General features: G+C 39.4%; 1 protein-coding gene across 8 annotated transcripts in view; it reads left to right on the forward strand.

The window, feature by feature from the left end:
* The window catches only part of CALD1 (caldesmon 1), a 203,071-nt gene that overhangs the window by 94,128 nt on the left and 85,795 nt on the right, over positions 1-23,148 (forward strand). For all 8 annotated transcript variants that reach the window (XM_087430957.1, XM_087430949.1, XM_087430976.1 and 5 more), the window contains one exon: positions 14,385-14,490. In XM_087430957.1, coding sequence (XP_087287083.1) covers positions 14,420-14,490 — 71 coding nt within the window. In that variant the 5' untranslated portion in view covers positions 14,385-14,419. The remainder of the gene's footprint in view (positions 1-14,384; positions 14,491-23,148) is intronic.

Raw genomic sequence — 23,148 nt, forward strand, 5'->3', positions numbered from 1 at the left:
CTAGTTCCACACTAGAAGTCATAGAAGGGAAATGAGTACCTACCTAGAGCAGAGCTGCGCCCTACCTAATGTCGGAAGAGTGTGTTCATCATAGACTGAGTTGACCAAGGCTGTATCAGTCACGACAAGCTAGGTTATGCTGGGGTCCGAGACAATTCAAAAGCCCAGTGACTTAAACAACAAACGTTAGTCACTCATGCTTTCTCTCCAACCCGGGATAGGCAGGGCTCTCTGGTCCACATCATTGTCATCCCTACCTGAGGCCCAGCCAACAGCTACTACCTGGAAATAGTGCTGCTTACCATGGTAGAGAGAAACAAAATCTCTGAAGGGTCTCACAACAACATTAAATGTTCTGCCCCAGAAGTGACATGACACTTCTGTTCACAACTCGGTCGCCAGAATGAGTCTCTCCGCCCCAGCTGACCACAAGGAAGACAGCAAGTATAATTCTATAATGTGCCAGAAGGGGTAAAACAGGAACATAGGGCAAACAGCATTAACAGCCATTGCTGTAGCATTTTTTTGGAACTCAGATTCTCAGGCCAGAATCTTTTCAATAAGTTCAACTCGGCAAATATTTCCTTGCAGCTATAAAGGCATAACAGCAAAATATCCAGCACTGTGAGGGGACAGCAAAGGAAACCTAAGCCCTGACTGAGTAGCTTCAAACTTGCTCAAAAGAGAGAAACATTATAAAACATTTGAATGACAATGCCATAGAGTATTGATCACCAAAAAGAACAGTGCCAACAACGCTGCAGAAGTTGAAAGAAAGGATGGCTCTGGAATAAAGATAGGACTGAGCTAGACTCTAGCTAGAAAAATACAAGGAATTTGCAAAAGGAGTGGAGGGCACTTCAGGTAATGAGAGAAAGGAAGCAGGGACAGAGGCCCCAAGGCAAAAATGAGAGCTAGATCATTGCGGAACTGTGTTTGCATGTGAGGGTGGGGTCAGGAGTGGAATCATGTGATGGGTGCAGTGAAGCCGTTTCATGGAGGCCTCTGAGATCTCTAGAGAAACAGGATGGTGGCATGTGGTGGGAGGAAGATCATCCTTCCTCACTAACCCCCTCCAAAACCAAGGCACCTAAACCTCCCAGTCACCAGTCCTCACCTGCTAGTCTCCAAACCAGGAGTCCTGGACGCCCAGCAGCTTCCCAGACCCGCAGGGCAGTCACTGAATGGAGAAGGTAGTAGACCTCGGGTTGCTCCTGTTTCCAGTTTAAGGCATCTTTGATTGCTCCTCCTGCTAACAAAGAATATTCAAGTTCAAGTAAAATAGCCTTTCATTGTTGGGGTCAGTTCAGCCTTTTTGCTATGTAACATCTGTTTTAGAAATTCGGCTAAGACCCTGACTTAAATCTGTTTAACTTAAAAAGCAGCAAGGGAACATCTTGTTTTCGTGAATGTCCAGGGGCTGTGTGTCAACAAATGAAAGGTCTGTTTGTGGTATTCAAAGTGGAAAAGCTGGTCATGTGATGTTCTGCCACTGGGGTAAATTTATTATGGACTGTTCTTTTCTTGGAATCATGCACCAAAGTTTGAAAAAACAAAGTGGACCAGCTTCGTTTATATCAGCAAATTTCTGCTTGATGGTGGGTGAGAAACATGCTTTTATTGTCAGGAGGTCACTGAGCTGGATGGTTTCTAGAAAGATGCCTCCTACTTTAGCCATGTGAGGTTAATGTGGATTCCCTGTGTCTGTATGAATTCCAGCAGACAGCATCTGATAGACTGTTATTTTTATATTACTTACACAGGATCTGAGGTAGGAAAAGAGTGTGAATAGTTCACCATCCCTCAAACCTGACCAGCTACTTTTCTCCTCACTTACTTCCTCAGGAGAGAGAAGTGGAGGAGAATTTGATTTATCAGCACATAGAGGAGTGTCTGACACATAATAGATGTAGATATATATTTAATGAATACAAACTCCGGTCTTATAAATTTATGTTCCCTTGAAGAATGCATATCTGTATGTGTATTAATATCAGTCCTGTTTGAAAAAGCTATTACTGCCTATGTCTTTTTCGGGCCCAAAGAAAACCATTAGGTCATTCCTGTAGTTCCCTTTCATAGCAACTTGTGTTTTTCCTTCCTAACCCTTTTCCCAACTTATATTCTATTTATTTATCAGACTATAAGGATGGTGAGGGCAGGGTAGTTGCATTCACACCTTATATGCCACACCAAGCAAGGTGGCTAGTACATGAATAATACTTCATAAATATTTGTTGAATGTTTTTATTGGAAGTTTTCATTGTGACAATGGTTGTAGAGCCTTAACCACTCCTGATTATCTATGAATTTAAACACAGTGAAGAAAACAATAGGGGGCTTTGGTGTAATGACATGCGCACATTCATTTGACTGCACACTCTACTGAAGGTCATGGTGGGATGGGTTAGTCTAACCATCTCTATTTTCTCAAGTTAAAGTTGACAGGCCACATCTGTCATTATAGCTGACCAAGATTAATAATGTCATAGTACATGGCAATAGTTTAGGACATTTTTTTCTCTCAAATAATGAACTCATTCCTGATGGGATTAAATCTATGACTTATTATTAAATCTAGCCTTATTAGTAATCAAGTTTGGCCCACCAAACTACTTGATAAAGGCAGTACAAGCATCCATGGTCAGAAAGATGTTTTGGGTGCCCGAGGAGCATATAGCTTAATGTGCACATTCATTTGTCTAGTGGTCACTGCAGAACTTTCTGATGGTCAAGCAAAATATGAATACTTCAGCTTGAGTGGGAACAAAGTGGATTCACTTGCTCCATTTTGCTTTGGCTGCCTGTGTAGACAGGGTTGAAATGGGAATGATTTGTGAGTTTCAAAGGATCTCAAGAGAAATGCTCTTTCGTTTAGGGGAGGTGCAATTCCACAATAGTTTCTTGCTTTGTATACTTGAAAACATTCCCAAAGAAACAAAGTTGGATGCAGAAAAAATAGTGGGAGAAAAGAAAAATAATACTCTGAATTCTGAACAATTCTACTTTAATAGGTTGATCTGTCTGCCAGCTGGCTACAGTGTTGACTACTTGTAATATATACTTTTGGTAGGCCACATGTAGTTCTTGGAACTGTTTATATTAGACTGCAGAAACTTAATTATTCTAAAATTGGCAGGATTCGCTTTGGTTACTTAATACAAAGTTGCTTAGTCATCTTCATACATAGTGTGGACAGCATTGTTTAAGTGTGAAAAACTGAGAAATGCAAATGTGCTCCAAAGAGATTTTAGGTAAGGTAGAAAAACAAGAAGGTATGGGTTTTTTCAAGATGCTCGGCAGGTGGTTGCCACATGTTTTAATTTGACAAGCTAGGTGACTGTTGAGTTGAAGTCCTTGATTACAAGTATTTTTCCATTTTCTTTGTGGATTTTGTCAGAAGTAAAAAGCTGCTATTGCTGCTTCTTAGATTGTATTCTAATCCTACATTTTGCAAAGTACAGATTGTCCAGCAAGAGTGTGAGGAACTCTAGAATCAGCTGTCGGAATAGCTTTCTTGTTCTCAGAAACGAACAAGGATGTCATTTCTGCTGGTTGTAACAAAGATCCTCCTTTTGATTCTTTGGTTTGAACACTTGTCTTACCATACTTGAACTACTGCCTTCCAAAAGCAATACAACTTTATAGGGCCCCAGCAGGGAAATGGGCAGGCAAAATGAGTTTCTTCCATGTATTTTAGAGTCTGAAGTGGCGCCAGATGTCTCCAGTATTTCCAGGAATGCCCATGGCAACCTCACACTCTTCCTGTGACCTGGGCTGGGGCTCCTAAGAGAGATGGTGAGAAAAGATAAAAGTCCCATAGCCAATGGGTAGTGACACCAGGCCTGGGAAGGGTAGATTCCCAAGCAAACATCCAGAACAGTGCCTTATGTTTCTAATTACTGAGTATGGTTAGAGAGCACAATCAGGCAACACTTTTCTTTAGACTGATGGAAGCATTTAAATCAGCTCTGAATGTCAGTGTTTTCTAATTATGATGGAGAAGTGGCAAGGAAACTCCAAAGGCCGTGGAGATTTGGAATGTTTCAGCTCAACCCAGATTCTCTTCTTTTCTTATTCATCATGTGTCTTCTTTGTCCTTTTTCTCTTTGAACATCCCAGAACAAACCTATTCCCTCCGTTACAAATGCCTAATACTCCTCTTTCTGGAACCAGAATGTTTTTCTCAAACAAAGTTCTTTTCCACTAGAGGAAAACAACAACTACCAATCACAATATAAAATAGAGCTTCATAGTGAACCACCACCATCCCCAAGGTTACAAAGAGCTCAACTGGAGACGTGAACATGACCTTTTGATCATGTCTTCGCCAAGTTCATCTGTTTACCAATTAAGTCCAATGAATAAACAATGCCCTGGAATCCATTCCAATTCAACAAGTGTGAGCCTAGTACTGATTACAAGAAAAACGAGTTGGTTAAGAACTTTGAGGAATCACAAAAATGAGTAACAACCTCAAGAAGGTTACAATCTTCTAGAGAAGACAGATATGTACCTAGTAATTAAAATATAAGCAAGCTATAGACTACGTGCTCCAATAGAAATACGATATGGGTATCAATACAAACTCATGTCAGTGACTAAGAAGTTCAGAGATCTTATAATCTTGTGCTAGTCTTAAGCAGGCTGCACTGTGAGCCATTCCTTACATGAAGAAAGTCCAGAAATCCCCAAACTAACTAAGGGTTGAAAGTACCATCTAATGACTCATGTAAAAGGAAGAAGGAAACAGTCTAGGCACTTCTCAATTTATTATTTAACTTATATGTAGATTGGTATTTTTAAATTTTGTGTCTATTATGTCCAAGGGACATAATGGATAATGTCCTTTGGTTTGGTTTCAAAGCTTTATGTCTTAGATTATAAACTCCAAGAATAGTCTCTAACTCACTTCATAATTCCAGAACACAATAAATTATTTATGACCATGATGAATAGAGGTTGAATAATTAACTAGGGAATAAATAGTCCCTGATCAACCATAGCTTGTCCTTTATGTACAAGAATGTTGCCATTATCAGATATCTCTAGGACATACCTTTGACTTGTTTCTAGCAGCATAAATGGATTTGCATCCTGCTATCTACACTCTTTCTCACTTTGCTCATGTTTTATATTAGCAAGATAGCTGGCTAAGTCTCTGGATCTAGTTTTTGATCACTAAATTGGAAATGTTTGTCGAAAAATCAATCACAAAGAGCAGACCCATGGGTTGCTGATATTTTTATAGCTGAGTAGACCAGAAAGGTCAGAGGGTCATGCACAAGTAAAACTATTATGTAAAATATGATGATCTCTGTATGATGTTTATAATTGGTAAAGACCTGGCCTCTCTTTTTTTGTTCCAAATAAACCACTCTTAGGCTTTGTTACGAAATTTGAAGAGCGACCTCTCTTCAGACATTGCTTTGGCTTCTTTTGCATTTGCCAACTTTTCACTTTCTCAGCAGCAAGTGCTCAGTCACAGTGAGATTGTCCGATCCAAAGGACCATCTGTAGAACAGAGAGGTTACTAATGAGAGGATTGAAAGAGCACATCCATGCTTTGAGACGCTGACCTGTACCATACCGCACATTTTATTCCATCTTCTCTATGAGACTGCAAGGTCTTTGAAGACAGAGACCATGCCTTACATACCTTCATGTCTCTGAACTGCATTACATTACTTCACATAGTACAATCATTTTCCATTAGAAGCTGGAAGGCCTTACAGCAGGGCTGTCCAATAGAACTTTCTGTGATGACGAAAATGTTCTCTGTCTTATACGGTAGCCACTAGACACATGTGGCCACAGAGCACTTGAAATGGGGCCAGTGAAGCTCAGGAACTGAATTTTTAATTTTATTTAATTTTAATTAATTTACATTTAAATTGCTTCGTGTGACTAGTGGCTACTGTATTGGACAGCACAGCCTTAGAATCTTAAAAAATATCTTTTTCAGGACAGCCCTAAACTGATGGCCATTTCACCTCTACCTGACTATTTCCAGTAACAGGGGTCCACACTTCTCAGGAGCCCTACCCATTGTTGGACAGTTCTATTGGGACCAGGGCCCCACCCTCCCCACATCGGAATTAGCCTCTGTTATCAGCATACATTTAGAAAGCATATGTATATATTTTTTGCAAAGCTGTACATTTTTCTTTTTATCACACAGACACAGGTTGGTGGAGAATTTCCATCTTTTCCTTAAGGTTCACACTATGCCTTGTACTTTTCTCTAGGGGCCAAGAGAGCAGCAGTGGCCCAATGCCTATTCTGATTTGGTATTCACCTGTGTCTTTCAGTCTACTTCTCCTTGAGTTTGCCAAGGAAAAGTATTTTAAACTCTTGAAAGGGGCACAGAAGGAATTGGGCTCCAAATTTTCACTTCTCCTCATTCTTCTAAGAAAATCTTCAGGTTGGTTTAGAGATTAGTCTAAATACCAGTCCTGGTTTTCCATTGGTTGGCTGTGGTTAAGGAGCTGATGCCAAAGGTCTATATGTCTCAGTCTTTTTTCTTTAAATGGAGATCAGTCTAGTTTTCTTACTTGGGAGGATCAAACAATGATAGCCATAGAGTCTTGAAAAATATAAAGAGCTCTAAATAAGGTAGTATTATTTATGATAACACTTTAAGATGTGACCTGAAATCCTTTAATGTGTTGATTTCCCAAGTGTTGAAGTCGGTATATATAAACAACATCATTTTACAAATCTAAGAGACCCAAACTGCCCACTACTCTTAAAGTAGAAGAGAGGCCACAAAGACATTGATTTTAATAATGTTAAGTCTGTCAGTTCTCCTGTTTCGCAAATGGAGAAATACAAATAGAGAAAAAGCAATGATAAAAGACTGAGCAGGGAAGGAGAGGAAACAGGTCAGAACCTGTTAGCCTGCTCTTAGTAGGGCTTTGTGTTTGGATTCTACTGGTGAGAGAAAAGAAATGACTTGTGAAGGCAGAGCTCCTGAGGTTGATCCCATTCGTTGAGATTTCTATGTTGCTGGTCTTGACAAATGTGCCTTGGTGATTACATGTATTTTTTCTTTTTAAGTAGCACAGATTTTTGGAACAAGATGGTGAAGGTTGAGCTAAAGTTAAGTCCAAGCTGTACATTACGATCCATGTGTTTATTTGGTTTTTGAGTCCCAAATGAACCATTCAGTTCAGAAAAGAGCAAAGCAGGTTGATAAATTGAATTTTTTTAAAAAGGACAAAAGTTCATTTTCTACAGTCAGAAAGAAAACACTGCCAGATTTACTGTGTAACTACTGCAAATGTGGGTTTATGTAACTTTTGAGATTCATATATAGTCTATTACCAAGGTCTTTAATTCACTTTGTAAACACTGATCAGTCAATAAAATACAGAGATGAATCAGCTTGGGTTACAGCTTCCATACTCATAGTGGTAAAATCTAGAATAAAAATCCAGTGGTTTGAATCACTACAATTCCTGAGTTCTTACTATGTCCCAATAGTGAAGAGATTTTTTAAATGGCTGTATCTATTCATAAGGGGCCTTAAGAATGAAGCATGTAGAAAATAAAATATCAACAAAATATTTAAATACTACTTAGAACAATTAATGAGCTGCAGCAAGGCAGTACATCATTAATTACCAAAATGAATGACAGATGTTCAAGGAGGGAGCTATCACTTCTAAGCTAGTGTCCTCAGGAAAGCCATCATGAAGGAAGTGAAATTTGAGCCAGAAATTCATGACCGAATAGAATATGGACAATGAAGAGGATAGTGGAGCTCATTCCAGATGGATGCAATAGTATGAATAAAAGTGCAGAGGTAGGCCGGCCCCGTGGCTTAGCGGTTAAGTGCGCGCGCTCTGATGCTGGCGGCCCGGGTTCGGATCTCGGGAGCGCCCCGAGGCACCACTTCTCCGTCCAACGCGAGGCCGAGTCCCACGTACAGCAACTAGAAGGATGTGAACCTATGACGTACAACTATCTGCTGGGGCTTTGGGGGAAAAAACTGAATAAATAAAATCTTTAAAAAAAAAAAAAAAGTGCAGAGGTAGAAAATTGAATGACACATTTGAGAGGCAATAAAATATTTTTATCTAGGATGACATAGGATGATCCACGTGAAAGGAAAGTTAATTCTCTCTAAATCAGAAAATTAGAAGAGAATGTACTTAGATATCATTTAGACCTGGAAAGAAAGAAACATGGACGTGTCATGTTTGATGCATCCATCTTTGCTGGATTGGAAAGTGGGTATAGAACCATAGTATTATATGCAGTAGGATGAAACCTTGGACATCATCTAGTCCAACCATCTTATTTTACAGAAAGGGTCAGCCAGGTTCCTAAGTCTGAGTCCAGGTTCTTATTGGCCAAGAGTTTGTGGAGGAGGGCAATTGAAGGATTGAGGTGAGTGACGATAATTTGAAGAGCAGGACTGAGGAATCTGCTGGAGTGTATTACACCCAGAAATCACCCAGTACATGTAAGATGAAGAGAAGCATCACTGCGTTGCAATAATCACCCAATTGAAACTAACACAAACCTTTGGGACAGACAAAACATGGTCCCTGGCTTTCCCCCACAAAGCCCTGAATCTCAGGAATAAAAACCAGAAAGCAGATCATAGATGTGATCCAAGGTTGAAGATGGGTATGATAGACCTGGTAGAAGTTTAAGGGAGCAAGAAAGTCTGAAATATTAAGTTCCAGGAGAGCAGGGACCCTTTTGGTTTTGTTCACTGTTGTATCCCCAGTGCCTAGACGAGAACCTGGCACATAGTAAATGCTCAGTAAATGTCCATTGAATATTGATGGTATAAATGATTTGTGAGGCTTCATTGAAGTAGTTGGACCATGAAATTTAGAGTGGATACCTAATGATGTCTGGTCAGAAAGGAGCTGTCTATTAATGGTTATGAGGGCTGGGAGACTAGAGTTCCTTGCAATAATGGAGAAATAGTTATGTTGGGCATGAGGGTATAGTGGGTCAGAGGAGCAAGGTGTGTAATGGGGAAGGCACAACGCAAGAGAAGAAACTCTACCATCTCAAAGAAAAGTATGTAATGATGCTGTCTAGAATCTGACCATCCTGGTTTATGAATCTTAGAAAAATGTAATGATAAAATAATAGGGGCTTAATAAATATTTTCAAGGTTTAATTTGATTGAGATCTCTGAGACATGATAATTCTATGATTTAAACCAAATGGATTTGAAATTGAAGAGGCGTAAGTAATTTTCAAGATCACTTTTTATCTGAGTTTATATGATAATGAATGAAATCAGAAATCACTGATAATAGTCTTTTCAAAACTTTCCTGGGGCACTCTTATTCCCTGAAAGGGAAAACAATTCCTAGAGGGAAATAGTGGATTAATCCAAGAATATTATAGTGGTTAGGAGCACACACTTTGAAATTCTGTAAATGGGGATTATAATAGCTACCTCGTAGTTTTATTATGTAGATAAAATAATCTTACGTATTTTTAAATGGCCCAGCAGAGCTATCAAGCCACAAAAAGACATGGAGGAAATGTAAATGCAACGTGAAAGAACACAGTCTGAAAAGGCTACATACTGTGTGATTTCAACTATATGGCATTCTGGAAAAGGCAAAGCTATAGAAACAGTAAAAAAATCAAGGATTGGGGTGCGGGAGTGAGGGAAGGATGAATAGATGGAGGACAGGGGCTGTTTAGGGCAGTGAAACTATTCTGTCTGACACTATAATGGTGGATATGGCAAAACCCATAGAACTATACATCACAAAGTGTGAAACCTAATGTAATTTATGGACTTTAGTTAATAATAATGTATCAATATTGGTTCATCAATTCTAACAAATGTATCACACTACTGTGAGATGTTAGTAATAGGCTGTATTAGATTTTTAGGGCTGCCATAACAAAATACCACAATCTGGATGGCTTAGAACAACAGAAACATTGTCTAACAGTTCTGGAGGCTAGAAGTTCAAAATCAAGGTGTCAGCAGGGCCGTACTCCTTCTGAAGACCCTAGGGAAGGATCTGTTCCACGCCTCTCTCTCAGCTTCTGGTAGCCTCAGGTATTCCTTGCCCTTCATCTTATGGCATCCTCCCTGTGTCTTCACTTTATCTTCCCTTTGTGTGTGTCTGTTTCTATGTCCAAATTTCCCCTTTTTTAAGGACACCAGTCATATTGAATTAGGGCCCACTCTAATAACCTTATCTTAACTTGACTACATGTACAAAGACCCTATTTCCAAATAAGGTCATATTCTGAGGCTAAAGACTTCAATATATCTTTTGGCAGGGTGTACACAATTCAATGCAAACATAGAAGAAACTGTGGGCAGGTTGGAGGAGAGGGAGTATATGGGAACTTTGTACTTTATGTTCACTTTTTCTTTAAACTTAAAATTACTTTCAAAAATAAAGCTCATTAATTGTAAAAAACAAAAAAGTAAAAAATATGACCCAGCACATAGTACATAATCAATAAATGTTATTTACTTTCGGAAGCTGCATTAGCCTATTCAGTTTCCCTGACACAATAGATTTCATTCTTTATGCATTCCAAGACCAATATTGGCACTGCCCAAAGAGCCCAAGGACTTTCCCCCACTCATTCACCATTCAGTTTATGTTAATTTGAAGGTAGATAGGACTTAGCTTTCTCCTCATGGCTTCTCCCCCTAATAACAGAGTGCTGGTTTAGAAAGCTGCCTGCTCACAAGCATCTCCTGCCTTGACTGTGTTTACACACGTGTGCATGTGTGTGCATGTGCACACACACACATCTGCACACGTGCACAGGCACACACACACCTAAGATGGCTTCTTATCTGCCACCAAACCCTGTCCCAAACAAAAGCAGAAACAGAGTAGTTCTCCTTATAAGGGAGTCACAGGAAATATCCACAGTGAAGTCCACATGCCCATAAAGGCAAAAAAAGAAAAAGCTTTGTGAACATGAAACATACTAATAATTAGAATTCTTGGTTGAAAGATGCACATCAGAAATTCAATTCAATTTTTTTTAATTTAAGGAAAAGAATCATAGATTGGACTTAATAAATATACTTTACTTCCCAATTTAGGGAGGGAAATGGAGAAGAGATAGAGAAGAAAGTGACAGAGAATGAGACAAATGAAAAAAGAAATGGCAGAAGAAGTGTTGATATATTCTCCCTTCCTCCAAAAGGGAGTAGAGAGGGAAAAACAGTGGGAAGGAACGGGAAGAGATGAAACTTCAGGAGGTCCTAACATGGTGGTGAGATACAGAAAGTCCGCTTATAGTGCCCTTCACCTGGGCCATGGGCTTTGTGGTGTCATTACCAAAAGGAAGCAATATGTTAAGTGATTTGAAATCTACAACACTGATTTATCACTTAATTACAACATAGATGTGCCCTGTTTCAAGAAAATCTGGTATTTGAGAACCCATATTGAAAAGACAGATACATTTATCAATAGACAATGTTACATCTGGCTTTGCAAAGAGCTTTTTTGCCTTTACAAAAGGAGTCACATCAGAGTTCTTTCAGTAGCATGACTACAATCCCCCAAGCACAAAAATTTAGATTTTCATAAGACTTTTCAAGAACCCATCTGTCACATGAATTGCTACATACCTCCTCCAGCCTGCATTTCTCATTCAGGCTACTCTGTCCTTTATGACTCTCAAGAACTCCACAGTTTACAGAATCTCTCTGCCTTGACATGTCATCACTTCATTGGTTGAGAGTTTGTTTCCTAACAATGTTGCCGGAAGGAATTCAGCATTGACTGAGGCTAGGAGAGGAAATGAGAAGTGGGGACGTGGAAGGTGCTGCCCCCAAAAGAGGGGGAACAAATCACTTACAATTCTATCCAGACACGGCTCCCCTTATGTAGGAACAGCACCAGAGAAGTTCAGAAAGCTGTGTGATATAAGGGTGTGACGATTAAGGAAGGCCTCTGGCCCTATCCTGGTTTGAGACCAACCGAGAGCCATTTTCACAAACACACACACTTCTCTCCCCGGCCCAACCACATACACCCCAATAAAGAGTCATACTACACGGTACCCAGATGTGTTTTCTCTTCTCCCTCAGGTGTACCCACCACGTGTCCACAAAGCACAACCTAGAAAGGCACTTGTCTATGCAGATGCATCATAGAGCTCACTCTCCCTCTCTCTCCGCCCCTGCCTAAATACCCCACATACATACTCGCAGCATTCATATGAATAAATAACTGGATAGGTATAGTTTTCCCATGGTTGGGAAAGAAAAAAGTGCCCGAATAAGTAAGAAAAGGTGAACTTAGGAGGAGAGAATGGGTAGGAGAAAAAGAATTTGCGTGGGTAGAGAGCTAGTGAGGATAGCCAGCCAAAGTGACCACACGATGCTAGTCAGTTTCACTTCCTTTGAGCACTCCAAGACACGGCCCGGCTCTGCCAAGCGTGTGTCTCTTCGGCCTGCTGGGGGATGTTTGTTTCACTGCTCATTAGCACCTCAACCAGAGGTACCGGCTGAGAAATTCAAACCACCATGGCTAACAAGCAGCCAGGGTGACTACTTAGCTTGGATAAGGGAGGAGCGAGACCCGGAGGCTTAGAGGATGCTCATCAAGCTTCTTGGATAAATTTTAAAAAGTGAAATTCTTTGCTTACAGACAGACCTCTTTCTCCCATTTCTGTTTGCTGTTGCTATAGTTATTCGAGAAGTGGTTTATATACAACAAAAGACTTTATTGAAGAAAGGAACGAGAAGAGTTTACTCTCTCACTACACCCTGCATTCAAGCAACTGGGTTTTGGTCCCACTGCCCAGAGGGCTGTGCTCACATGCCCTGTGCTGCTCAGAACAGGAGCCCACCTAGAGGAGAAAGACACTCGGACAGCCGCTCAGGGGATCCTCAAATCACTTTTCTTTTTCCATTTTGATAACTATGATTAGATCAGGTTGGAAAATATAGAGAAATGTCTTTATGGTTGATGAAATTAAAAAAGGAAAACTGATTCTTTCCTTCATAACTAGCAAAGTCTTGAAAAGTATTCTTGGTAAGAGAAGGTAGAAAAACACCTTAAAATTAAAAAACCCCAAATAAACACCAAAATTTGAATTTCCAAAAGATTTATAAGCAGTATAAATAAGACCCTAGGGGATAAGAAGGGGGGAAAAATTCTAACACGGATAGTTTTGTTTTTGTTGGCTGAGATTTTATTTTTGTTTTTGTGGGTTTTTTAAAGGGAAAAAAGTACTTGAAAATAAAAGAATTTGACAATTTACTTAAGGAGGTTTCTGAACTTGGCTTCAAAATCTAAATTTTGCTTTTTGTTCCATCAAACAAAAATGCCATTAGGGGATAGCTTTAGGTTTTGCACGGCTCCTTATTTTCTTAGCGGGGCAAATGGCTCGTCTCATGTGCACAGAAAGGGCTGGAAAATATTTTTTGTGATCTGAGTGCAGCAGAGAGTCTAGGATTCCAGAGGAAGTGGAGGCCTCCCGCTCCACACAGGAAACAATCTTCAAGCAGGCCTTAAATGCCAGATTCCAGGCCGAGTTTAACTAACCACTGACAGCTCTGTAAACAAAGCAAGGACAAAAAGGGCCCGCTTCCCCTTTTCTGGTAGTCATTTTGGGTTTGGGGGCTGCAGGGGAATTCTGGAATACTTGACTCCATGGCACAGAAACGCAGGGGAAGCAGCCTCCTCAGTTGAAGAGCTGGAAAGGGAAGATCTTTCTGGGATTAAAACCATCACGGAGGAGGTAGGAAAGGATAAAATGGTTGGGTTACAAAGATCCGGGACTTTTGAGCTGGGAAAACAGCTTGATCATAACGTAGCTGCTTTTTAAAATGCTGCTTTTTAAAATGTCCCTGGTATTTTTGCTGTGGTCTTTATTATCATTCTGATATTAATATTCTTTTAGAATATGCAAATTATGCCTGGATACTTGTATTATTTTATTTCCCTCTTTTATTTTTCTCTTAGCTCCTACATATTCCTTTTCTTGACAATTTTTCTTTCTTTTTTTTTCACTCTTGTTCTCTTTTCCTCTTTCTTTGTTCACTTTTTCATAACTTTTGTCTGTGAGTCAGCAAGTTACAAAGAACAAAATCATTCAGCAGCTCTTAAATGATCCCACCAATATTTCAAGTCTTCAAAACCTCTCTGTCTCCTAGAGGTCTTTATTTTGTTAACTGTAATCCTGGAATCTTACTTATTTGTCTCTAACAGTTTCATGAATGAGACTGAATTTAACACGTAAAGGACTCGGCTCGGGAGTCAGAAATTGATCACGGGCTTCTAAGGGGTTTTTTTATGAGTAAAGAAAAACTGAAGGGATGAAAAAATGGTCGGTGGGGGCAAAACGATTCATGAAATATTGACTCATCCATGATATTGATTTTACCTCCTTCTCTTTAAATCCAGACATTATCTGGTCTCCCGAAACCTGAAACCACACCATGGATGATTTTGAACGTCGCAGAGAACTTAGGAGGCAAAAGCGGGAAGAGATGCGCCTCGAAGCAGAAAGGTAAGGACCCAGGTTGTATTTGTATTCTGTTATTAACAATGTGGGTTTCAGGCCTCAAGGATCATCGCTCTGAAGAGCCCAATGTATTGCACACTAAACTGTTTGCAAAAGTATTTAGGGAAAATTTTCCCAGGACTCTAAATTCTGCATAAAAAAAGAAAAACATCAAGAAAAAGAGATTTGAGAAAAATCAAATAGTTGCATTTAATCATTGTCTTTCATATTGGAATTTTTAAATGACAAAAGCAATGTGTGGATAAAAGTTAAAAAGCAGTTATAATATTGAAATGACAGAAAAATGACAAATAGTGGATATTGAAACCATTTAGGAAATGGGAGTCTTCAGTCCAAAAATGTAAAGGCAATAAGCCCCAGACGGATCTTGTGACAAATTTTTATTCTTATTAGAAAAGCATCCAAATCCAGTAATCCACATATTATGGGTTAACAGCCGATGGAGTATGTTACTGTGGAGATTCTGAGTCTAATTGGAAGCTCTTATGTTGTGTGAGGCCTCTGTAATGGTGACTTCAAGGGCGAGTTGGGGACATAAAGCAAAGACATGTGAAGCACAGGGCATAAATGCATATTTTAAAATTTTAGGCCTCAGAGCAAAGGACAGTGGCATTTAATGTGGCTTAAATCAGATGTTCCTTTGAGAAAGCAGAGTAGGCATTCATAGGAAGAAAAATGTTAAACAATGGTCTTAAAACCAAATCAGTTTTGCTTCTCAGAAATCCCAACTCACAAATGAAATGATGGCAGTAAAGTGATCTCAGCGATTCCGCAGTAGAAAACTGCAAACTTACACCTATAACAAAAAGTATTTTGGGCCATAGGTCTATTTGTTTGTATGGAGAAGGCAAAAGAAGAAGGTAAAATTATTGCCTTGGATTAACTTGGTCAGAGTAGGCTGCCATTCATGGAATGTCATGCACATACATGCATGGTACCACGAATGGTACCTGGGCTCTGTGGGTTCAAATCCCATCTCTGCCTCTTATGAGCTGTGTGGCCATGAGCAAGTGACTTCTCTCTAAGCCACAGTTGCCTTATTTGTAAAATAGGCATAATGTCTACAGAATTTGTGTGGTTGTTGTGAAGATTATTAAACTTCATAAATGGCCTAGCCCGGTACCTGGCACATAGTAGGCTTCCATAAGTGGTAGTTATTATTATTATTCTTTTAAACCATTATCATTAGCTAAATAAGTAAGAAGCAACATAGCAGTTTAGCCAGAACTAAACATTAATGCCAAGAGAAGCAAAGGCAGTCATCATCCTGAGATAAAACTAGTCAGGAAAAGCTCTTGGAAGTGGGCAAGCCATGGAGGAAGTAGTGGATGGTGATGAAGAGGAGGAGAAGAGCCATCTTGGTGAGGGAATGACACCAGCAAAAGCTTAGAGGTGGAAATAAGAATCCTGGTGCAAGAAATCCGTTGAGTGCTTAAGGAAGAATGATTTGGATTTGCACATCTTGGGTGCAAACAGAAAAGGCAAAGGAGACTTAGCAGGGGAGCTACGAGTGACGAAAATACGTTGGAGAAAGTTCTCTGTGGTGGACTAGAGTGTGGGGATACCAGCACTGGAAGAGTCAGTACTGAACATACGATAATGGAGGCCTGAACCAGGGCAGTGAACATGGAAATAAAGATCAATAGGAAAGTCTTTATAGAGGGAGTACTAGCAAACCTTTCAGGACAGGGAGAAACTCAAAGACAATCCAAAGAATGTAAGTCTGAGGAGCTGGAAGGAAGGTCTCTGCATTGTCTCAAGTGGGAAAACTAGGAAGGGTTCCATTCTTGCATGCGCATGGGGGGAGTGTTTAATTTCAGGCAGAAACCATATCCAAATGGAGATTTCCTCAAGGCATTTGGAGATAGAAATTTTCAGTCTTTGTTCAGAAAGGGAGAGACATTATTATTAGAGAAGCAAGTTTGGGCACACTCAGTATGGTGTGGTAATACAAAAGCTGAATGTGGATGGTAGTGAGAGTGCCAAGACAGCAAGTGTAGACAGAGTGAGGGATCACAAAGACATAACGGAAACCGTCAAAGGAGACCAAAAAATCAGGGAGTGAGGAGAACCAGGGAGAATGTGGTGGGACTCCTGTGGAGTAGACATCAAAACCTGTAGGCAATGTTCAGCCCCAGTGGTGCATATCTTATTCTTTCCAATGACGGGTTATTTGGCCTCAGGTTCTCCTGAATGTCTACAAAATATCTTTACCCAACAAATACTTGTTAAGTACCAATCAAGTTTCAGTGTCTATGCTGGGGACAGGGAAAATTATGGTGAGATATAAATAGACATGATTTCTGCCTTTATGTCCCTCATGGTGTGCTAGGAAACCAAAGTACAGCAGGATCAGAAAACAGACCAGGCCAGAGGGTGGGGGCAGCCCTCACAGAATTGGGGCTAGAGGGGCTCAGGAAATTGGGCATCAGGCTAGATCAGTATCTTCAGCTTCTTTGTTTTCTGTGAATACAGAGACAGGGAATCAACGTGAAAGGAACGATAGAACTAACTTGCTGTGGTTAGAGCCATACTGTAGTTAGAGTGAATGAACTAGGTTTCTTTAGAATCGGATTTTGCCTAAGAATTTTCCACACAGCTACGTGTTCATTCCTTCCGGTTTTTTGTTTTGTGTGAAAAGATGTCTTCCTTTAAAGTCAATGTTAAAAGGAATGTACTCAATGAAGCTTAGTTAGGTACCCTTAATAAGCTGCAATAAATTTACATACTTTACACAAATTTATCCTAACCTTGTTTAACTTACATTTCTGTCTGTCTTATTTCTTTCGGGGTATTACCTTCCATCTGATTCCTTTTTTTTTCTTTCTTTTTTGAGAGAAGTACTTAAGTACTTCTTTATGTTTGTATTAAGTTTATATTTTCATGTTCCAAGGTGAACTTTCTAATTCTGTTATTCTGGGGTCTGGTAAGTAAGTCTATGTTCACCCTTTAGGATTTTGAAAAATCTGATCATTTATGGAAATAGTGAAGGTCAGGCTTTATGGTCCAGCCAACTTTGATGAGAAACTTCAGGGTGTGTACAGGAAACAGATGGCCAGGCCAGAAATCAAGGGCTGTCCAAAGTTGTGGTTTTGATCTGAAGATAAAGGGCATATAAGACCCTGCGCATATCCCTCTTCCTTTAGATGTAGACCTTGGCTTCCTCATCTGTAATAGGGGTCGCTGTTTACTCTGGGGGATTGGTGGTAACTTTCCTTTCCTTTTGCTTTTCATATTGTCTAATTTTTCTTTTAAAATGATCATATATTACTTTATTTAAAAACAAATAAAACAATAAGGAAATTTTCCATTTTGGAAAATGTGATTCTGTGGCCCTACCCATTATACCTGGGGACAGACTGGAGTAGACTTCACTTTCCTTTGGATCTGGAGAACTGAAAGAAAGAACTCAACCCAGATGTAGAGTGGTGCTGGAGTAAATTAGGAAAAATAGAGTGTCCCCAAGGCTCAGAGCTCCAGATTCATTTGTTCACTCACTCACTCACTCAACAGATTTTTATTGAGCATCTACTGTGCTCCAAGCTGTATTCTGAGCACTGAGGCTAGACCAACAGAATGACATAATTGGGAAGAGTGTGCTTAATACTTTTCAACCTGTATAAAACCAAGTGAGGATCAAGAAGCTACATTTTTATATCCTCAAACATAATATGTACCCTGATATTCATTGATTCTTATTAAAGATGGCTTATGCCCTTTGTGTGCTGTACCCCTGTAGACACTGTTGGGGAAGAGAAAGTCTGCTGCCTGTTCCACTTCTTGCCCACAACGGCTATCCAAATAAAATTACCCCGTTATTTTAACGAGTTGTTATTGAGTTTGACTAGCAGGTGCAGTTCTACTTTAAATAAATAATGTAAAACTTGTACTCTCACCAGATGTTATAACCACAAATTAAAATAAGCCAGATTCTCATCTATTCTATTTCTTAGAAATAGATCTTTTAAAAGATTATTTAAAAAGCTAACCACACACTTCGTGCCATGCTGGCTTTCATGTGCTTGGGACTGGCATCTACTCACTGCATCACAGCTGCCCTGAGACTGTCGTATTCACACCTCGTTCTGAGGGTTTCAGTCCAATCCATTTCAACTAGCTTTCCATAAACTAGACTGTGAACCCAGTTAATAAAAACCATCCTTCCGGCCGGCCCTGTGGCTTGGTGGTTAAGTGCGCGCACTGCAATGCTGGCGACCCGGGTTCGGATCCCGGGTGCGCATCGAGGCACCACTTCTCCGTCCATCCTGAGGCCGAGTCCCACATACAGCAACTAGAAGGGTGTGCAGATATGACATACAACTATCTACTGGGGCTTTGGGGGCAAAAAATAAAATAAATAAAATCTTAAAAAAAAAAAAAAAAAAAAAAAACCATCCTTCCCTTCTTTGTCCTGCCCCTTAGCCTGTCCATCTTTTTGCTATTCAACTTGTCCTTGTCCCTCATTTGCCTTTCACTCTGAGTCATTAAGACGAGGTCTTTAGATTTGGTATAAGGAGGTACTTCATTCAATCATCCAAAAAATTTATTGAATATCTATCAAGTGCAAGATACTAGACTGAACCATAGGGATGAGTGGTCACCAGTCCAGGCAGTGTCCCAATAGTCATGAAGCTCCTGTCCTAGGTGGATTAGTTACTTTAGAACAATCTTGACCAAAAGGAGAAGGAAAAAATTTCTGTAGGCAGAATGGATTGAGCAGGTAATCAGTCAAAATTCTAAAAGCATTGTTTCTAAGGAAAAGATACTATTTGTATATATCTCAAATTACACTGTATTTTTGAATCAATTATCTATTTGAAGAAACAAATAATTCGTTTTGCTGTTTATGATTCTTCACCTATCTCATGGGAATAAAAAATTAATAGGTATATTCTGCTTCCCTTTCTGTTTCTGTCTTTTATTTCAACCCCTCTTTGCCTTCATCTCTGTATTTCTCGTTCATCCTAATGTATTTGCCACTGGTCCCTATGCATCTTCATCCACACTTGATTCACTTGTTTCCTTATCCCCTCCCATCGTATACCTAATCCATCTACCCTGGATTATGTATGCACATGCTTTTGTATCATTGGGGAATACATACATTTTCAAACGGGAAAATGTAGGGGAAGAGGATATATTTTCTAGGGGGTCAAATCCAGCTCTCTTCCTAGTCAACAAGTACAAAAAATGGCCGGCCTTTATGTGTATCTGGCAAAATGCCAGCACCAGGACTAGGTATGTCTGATTAGAACATACATGTTCTGTATAAACGAAGGAACACGGAGAGGCGTAAGGGTGGGAGGCAGTAGCGCTTAGCACTTAAGGGCATGGGTGTTCGCATTAGGCAGCTGTGCTGTTAAATCCCAGGTCTGTCACTTATTAGCTACCTGACCTTTCAAATTATTCCATCTTTCTGACCTTCTGTTTCCTCATCTGTAAAATGGGGGAAATAATAGTATCCACCTCATAGGGTTTTTGTGGGGATATAAAAAGATAGTACATGAAAATACTAATACAGTACTAATCATCCAGTGTTTATTAGATAATTATTTCTTATGCCTTGAATTATTACTATTATTTATTGAGTGTTATTCAATAAACATTGCTGTTAATTATTACTATTGTCTGATTTGATTCTCTGTGACACACAAAAAATTGAAGGTACATTTTATATTTACCATAAAACAAAACAAAATAAAAGTATGAAAGTTTTCTTTCTACACTTCTCAGAGGATACAAGAACGCTAGGCAAGATGAAGAGTAGGAATTTGCTGAGTGAAGAGTTTTGAGCAGGTGTGATGGTAACAAGGTCTAAGGAAGGACTGTGTTGTCTCACCCAAAGAGTTCACACCAATTCAAGCTCTTCTTTTACATTTGGCCAAAAGGATTTTGAGCTTCAGTGTATCCGCTGAGAAACCTGCAGTGATGTTTTATCCATGGAGAGATCTTCAGTCAGACATAATTTCCCCCGTGTTGGGCTTGCTTTGCCAACGAGCAGCTCTCTCACTTTTCAAGATGTGAACTCATTACATTCCCAGCTCGTGCTTTCCACAGCCAATGTGAGTTCCTCTTTCTGATGAGAAGAAAGGCCCCTATTGTAGAGTTGTGTTATCAGATTCAGAGGCTCATAGACATAAATAAAGGGAATGAAAACACTCTTGCTGTTGTCATCGTTCTTACATTTTTATGGGCCTCTGAAATATCCTGATGATTAGACATTTGAAAGCAAATATTTTTACAACACTGAAAAAACAAACAATTTTTAAAAATCCATTGGGTCTAAGTAGTCCCCTCCCAGAACTGTATCCCTGACACTTTTTTACATGATTTAATGCCATGACCAATCAACGATTATACAATGCACACTCACACACAAAAACACTTTTATTGAAAATGCTTAGCATTGTGACTTTCAAAATTTTAAACAAAAATCTTTTCAAATGCAATTTTTTCATTATTCTGTAATCATAAAATTATTTTCCACTAGGAAGTTAAATAAAATATTCCTTTGAAACTGTCTAAATTATTAGAGCGGCTAAATTTACTCAAAAATTCCCTTCAGTTCTCAGAAAATTGATCATTCCAGGGAACAAAAAATATTAGGATTTGTTATCTGAATTTTTACTTTTAAGCTAAAAGATTTCTTCAAGTAGTTTGTTTGAAAGAGATTTAAAAATATTTCTGGGGGCCGGCCTGTTGGCGCAAGTGGTTGGGTGCCCGTGCTCTGCTGTGGCGGCCCGGGGTTCGCTGGTTCGGATCCTGGGCGCGCACCAACACACCGCTTGGCAAGCCATGCTGTGGCGGTGTCGCCATATAAAGTGGAGGAAGATGGGCACAGATGTTAGCCCAGGGCCAGCCTTCCTCAGCAAAAAAAAAAAAAAAGAGGAGGATTGGCAGATGTTAGCACAGGGCTGATCTTCCTCACACACACACAAAAAAATTTCTGTAAGGTTTTTATATCTATTTGATATGGTTTAGGGTCAGCCCAACTTGAATGTAGGGGCATGAACAAAATGAGGTAGATAATTTTCATTTCAGAGACCTTTAATTATTTATTTGTGTCCAGCCGCATGAAGAATTAAAATATTTATACATATTCATATTTTCCCTCTCTTGCTTTCTCTCTCACTCATTCTAATAGACATTATTTATTACTCCTATGAATTTATAAATGGTTGAACCATATGTGGTAAAGATGCATACTTTGACCAATTTCCACTAACCTAACAATTTCTTTGGCCTTACACGTATCCTATTTTGTGGGGAGCAGTGGGGCAACAAGAGTCCAGAATCTACCCAAGGTGACACCCATTCAATAAAAACTGAAAATCTAGATTCTTAAAGACTTCACACGCTGACCCATGACCTCATTCTTAGCTGGACATGTGGCATATATATGTGTCAATACACCTATAGTTTAAAATAGTGGTAAATTTTTCTTTACAGTCCGTAAATGTGACAGTTATAACTGATCAATCTTTGGTCACCTGGGGAAAGGCAGGATGATGTGGTAGTTAGGTATTTGGGTGATAAAGTCTAACAGACCGGGGTTCAAATCCTGACTTTGATAACTACTAGTTGGGTCTCTTTGTGACAAATTACTTAAACATCTCTTACTTCGATTTCTTTATGTATAAAAATTGGGATAATTATTCTGCCTCACAGAGTCACTGTAAAGATTAAGCTAGTTAACCCATACAGAGAATTAACATAATTACTGCTCATAGTATATGTTCAGCAAATGTTAGATATTATTAAAATCACATTAATGTTTTGGTAGGCCTTTGGTACGAAAGAATATTACCGAGTTTGAATTTTTAGTCTTCTGTCAGTTCAGTCATTATGATTTGCTGCATTCTTACTGCAAAGGTTCTTTCCTATACTGATCTTGACCCGTCCTAAGATATTTCTATTGAGATTGGGAAAGAATTAAATCTTTTGGCCACATCTAAGTCTGCTACACAAATATAATTGCTAATGGAGGATTTCAAAATCATGTATTGTGACAATATGGTTAATTTTCTAATTCATTAATGATATGTCCTTTATTTTAAATATAGTATGTAAAACATAACTCAGAATTTCACCTAAGAGTTCAATTGGGCGAAAATATTTCTCAAGTAGAAAAAAGTATCAGCCAAAATTTCATTTAATGTTAGAAAGGGAAAGAAACCATCATTTGTTTAGCATCAACCAAGTGCCAGGCTGGGTGATGCATTTTATAAAGCTATATATCCTTTCGTTGTCAAAACAACCCTATGGCCTTGTCTTAGTCTGTTCAGGCTGCTATAACAGAATACGATAGACTAGGTGGCTTATAAACAATAAATTTATTTCTCACAGTTCTGGTGGCTGGGAAGTCCAAGATCAAGGCTCCAGCCGATTCAGTATCTGGTATGGGTCCACTTCCTGGTTCATAGACAGCCATCTTCTCACTGTATCCTCACGTGGTGGAAGGGGCAAGAGAGCTCCCTGCAATCTCTATTTATCCCATTCACGAGGGCTGCACCCTCATGACCTAATCACCTCCTAAAGTCCCCATCTCCAAATACCACCACATCAGGGTTAGGTTTCCATATATGAATTTTGGGGGGACACAAACATTCAGTCTACGACAGACCTGGATATTATCCCATTCTA

Source organism: Ceratotherium simum, chromosome 1 (genome assembly GCF_057802395.1).
Source record: "Ceratotherium simum simum isolate JZ-2026a chromosome 1, ASM5780239v1, whole genome shotgun sequence".
Lineage (NCBI taxonomy): Eukaryota > Metazoa > Chordata > Mammalia > Perissodactyla > Rhinocerotidae > Ceratotherium > Ceratotherium simum.